The sequence below is a fragment of the Nanorana parkeri genome, unplaced genomic scaffold (assembly GCF_000935625.1).
Source record: "Nanorana parkeri isolate BGI_ZX_2015 unplaced genomic scaffold, ASM93562v1 scaffold1251, whole genome shotgun sequence".
Lineage (NCBI taxonomy): Eukaryota > Metazoa > Chordata > Amphibia > Anura > Dicroglossidae > Nanorana > Nanorana parkeri.
Genome location: NW_017307519.1, coordinates 99,090 through 101,997, shown reverse-complemented (window position 1 = coordinate 101,997; position 2,908 = coordinate 99,090). Strand labels below are relative to the sequence as shown.

Genomic DNA, 2,908 nt, shown 5'->3' with positions numbered 1-2,908 from the left:
GGAGAGGAGAGTTATAGAGGAAGGAGCAGAGTCCTCCAGCAGAGCAGAGTATTTCAGGAGAGGAGAGTTATAGAGGAAGGAGCAGAGTCCTCCAGCAGAGCAGAGTATATCAGGAGAGGAGAGTTACAGAGGAAGGAGCAGAGTCCTCCAACAAAGCAGAGTATTCCAGGAGAGGAGAGTTATAGAGGAAGGAGCAGAGTCCGCCAGCAGAGCAGAGTATCTCAGGAGAGGAGAGTTACAGAGGAAGGAGCAGAGTCCGCCAGCAGAGCAGAGTATCTCAGGAGAGGAGAGTTACAGAGGAAGGAGCAGAGTCCGCCAGCAGAGCAGAGTATCTCAGGAGAGGAGAGTTACAGAGGAAGGAGCAGAGTCCGCCAGCAGAGCAGAGTATCTCAGGAGAGGAGAGTTACAGAGGAAGGAGCAGAGTCCTCCGGCAGAGCAGAGTATATCAGGAGAGGAGGTATATGCCCCGCCCCTATTGGACTCTCCTCACCTCTCCTTTGGCCTTGGCATCGTCCACGATCTTGAGGAAGGTTCTGATCTGCTCCTGGCTGGGTGGGCAGAAGTCCACGATGCGGATCCGGTGGAGGGTGATTACGGGGCAGGTGTCGTGGTGCGGCGGTTTGCGCTCCGTCAGGGTCACCAGGTGCCGGATGCCGTGTTCGTACAGGTACTCGTAGTGTGCCGGGAGACGCGGCAACGCCATGCCAGCCAAGAGCCCCGGCTCCACCCAGGAGAAGTTGTGAGGTGGCACCGGGGGCATCGCTGGGTCTCTGGAGCTGGCGGGAGACAAATGGAAGAGACAAGTTCAGCGGAAACTCTACCAACAACTACCTCTGTTGGGGCAATTAGGAGCTCACTGGCTCTACTGGGGCATTTAGGAGCTCACTGGCTCTGCTGGGGCATTTAGGAGCTCACTGGCTCTGCTGGGGCATTTAGGAGCTCACTGGTTTCTACTGGGGCATTTAGGAGCTCACTGGCTCTACTGGGGCATTTAGGAGCTCACTGGCTCTACTGGGGCATTTAAGAGCTCACTATCAACAGGCACACAGCTTGCTGCTGCAGGAGTGAGACTACTTGAAGCGGAGCTCACTGGCTCTACTGGGGCATTTAGGAGCTCACTGGCTCTACTGGGGCATTTAGGCGCTCACTGGCTCTACTGGGGCATTTAAGAGCTCACTGGCTCTACTGGGGCATTTAAGAGCTCACTTGCTCTTCTGGGGCATTTAAGAGCTCACTGGCTCTGCTGGGGCATTTAGGAGCTCACTGGCTCTACTGGGGCATTTAGGAGCTCACTGGCTCTACTGGGGCATTTAAGAGCTCACTATCAACAGGCACACAGCTTGCTGCTGCAGGAGTGAGACTACTTGAAGCGGGGTAAGCAAAGCAGAAAATTCTCTGTGTTGGGCTCCATATGTAAAAGCCAATCCTAAATGTAAGACACGCCCACAACCCAAACATCTATTAGAAGTGGACTGCCCCTTTAAATATAGCTTTGTTGTTTCATGAGCTGTACTGGTAAATAGGAAACGTTTTATACTGACCGCAGCGCCAACGTAGGGACACCTTCCACGGGGCAAAGTCCACTTCCTGTCATGTGACCCAAGGAAAAAAAAAACCTCATTCACTAAATGGGGATATAAATAGCACAGAATACGCAGCAGCCAATGTATATATAGAGACTATGGTGGGAGGGGCAACATGACCTGCTGTGCCCATTATGAGGAGCTCCCACCATCCCTGTGCTGAGTCCCCGGGTCTGTCCACCCGCTGTGCCCATTATGAGGAGCTCCCTCCATCCCTGTGCTGATTTCCGGGGTCTGTACCCCCGCTGTGCCCATTATGAGGAGCTCCCTCCATCCCTGTGCTGATTTCCGGGGTCTGTACCCCCGCTGTGCCCATTATGAGGAGCTCCCTCCATCCCTGTGCTGATTTCCGGGGTCTGTACCCCCGCTGTGCCCATTATGAGGAGCTCCCTCCATCCCTGTGCTGATTTCCGGGGTCTGTACCCCCGCTGTGCCCATTATGAGGAGCTCCCTCCATCCCTGTGCTGATTTCCGGGGTCTGTACCCCCGCTGTGCCCATTATGAGGAGCTCCCTCCATCCCTGTGCTGATTTCCGGGGTCTGTACCCCCGCTGTGCCCATTATGAGGAGCTCCCTCCATCCCTGTGCTGATTTCCGGGGTCTGTACCCCCGCTGTGCCCATTATGAGGAGCTCCCACCATCCCTGTGCTGAGTTCTCGGGTCTGTACACCATCCGAGGCTCGCCAGGTGGAGGCACCTACATCGGTTAGAACCTCCCCAGTAGGACAGAAGATCCAGATGTTGACTCTCAATGTCGTACAGTTTTTGGGCACAGTGCCGGCTATCACTACCTCGGGGGGGGGCGATCTATGGTGGACATGGTCAGGCCCATTGGGTAACATTCCCCTCGGAACCCATTTCCTGTGATCAGTCCAATCTGGGTCCCATTTGGCTCATAGACCTTCGACGATGGTCTTCCGATCCGGATTGGGTTATGGCCCCGAGTCTATGAACAAAAAGTTGACCAATCTTGCCTTGACCAATGGCTCTCACTTTTTTGGATGCCGAGACTCTTTTCTCTGCTCCCCGTCACCTCCTTTGACCCTACACTACTACGGGGGCACCGTTTTGGGGAAGAACCGACCAATGAAACATTGCGTGGCGGTCGGATCGCCTTCCAATGTCTACGTTGGAGATCATCACGTGGGTGACATTGAAGCACAAAGCTAACATTGATCAAGAAATAGTAACTAATAGAACTGATCTGGTGAACTTTAACCCCTGACAGCCAATCTGCCCCCCCCCCCCCCCCCCCCCCCCCGCCAGCACGCCCACCTTTCTGGCTCCATGGACGGCATTGGAGCAGAGAGCGGCCGCAGCTCCCTC

The 2,908-nt window shown here is 55.0% G+C and overlaps 1 protein-coding gene across 1 annotated transcript in view; it reads right to left on the bottom strand.

Annotated features, from left to right (window-relative positions):
* Positions 1 to 2,908, bottom strand: part of DUSP23 (dual specificity phosphatase 23) — a 5,837-nt gene that overhangs the window by 2,542 nt on the left and 387 nt on the right. The window contains exon 2 of the mRNA XM_018568842.1: positions 491 to 776. Within this exon, the coding sequence (XP_018424344.1) occupies positions 491 to 760 (270 nt within the window). The 5' untranslated portion in view covers positions 761 to 776. The remainder of the gene's footprint in view (positions 1 to 490; positions 777 to 2,908) is intronic.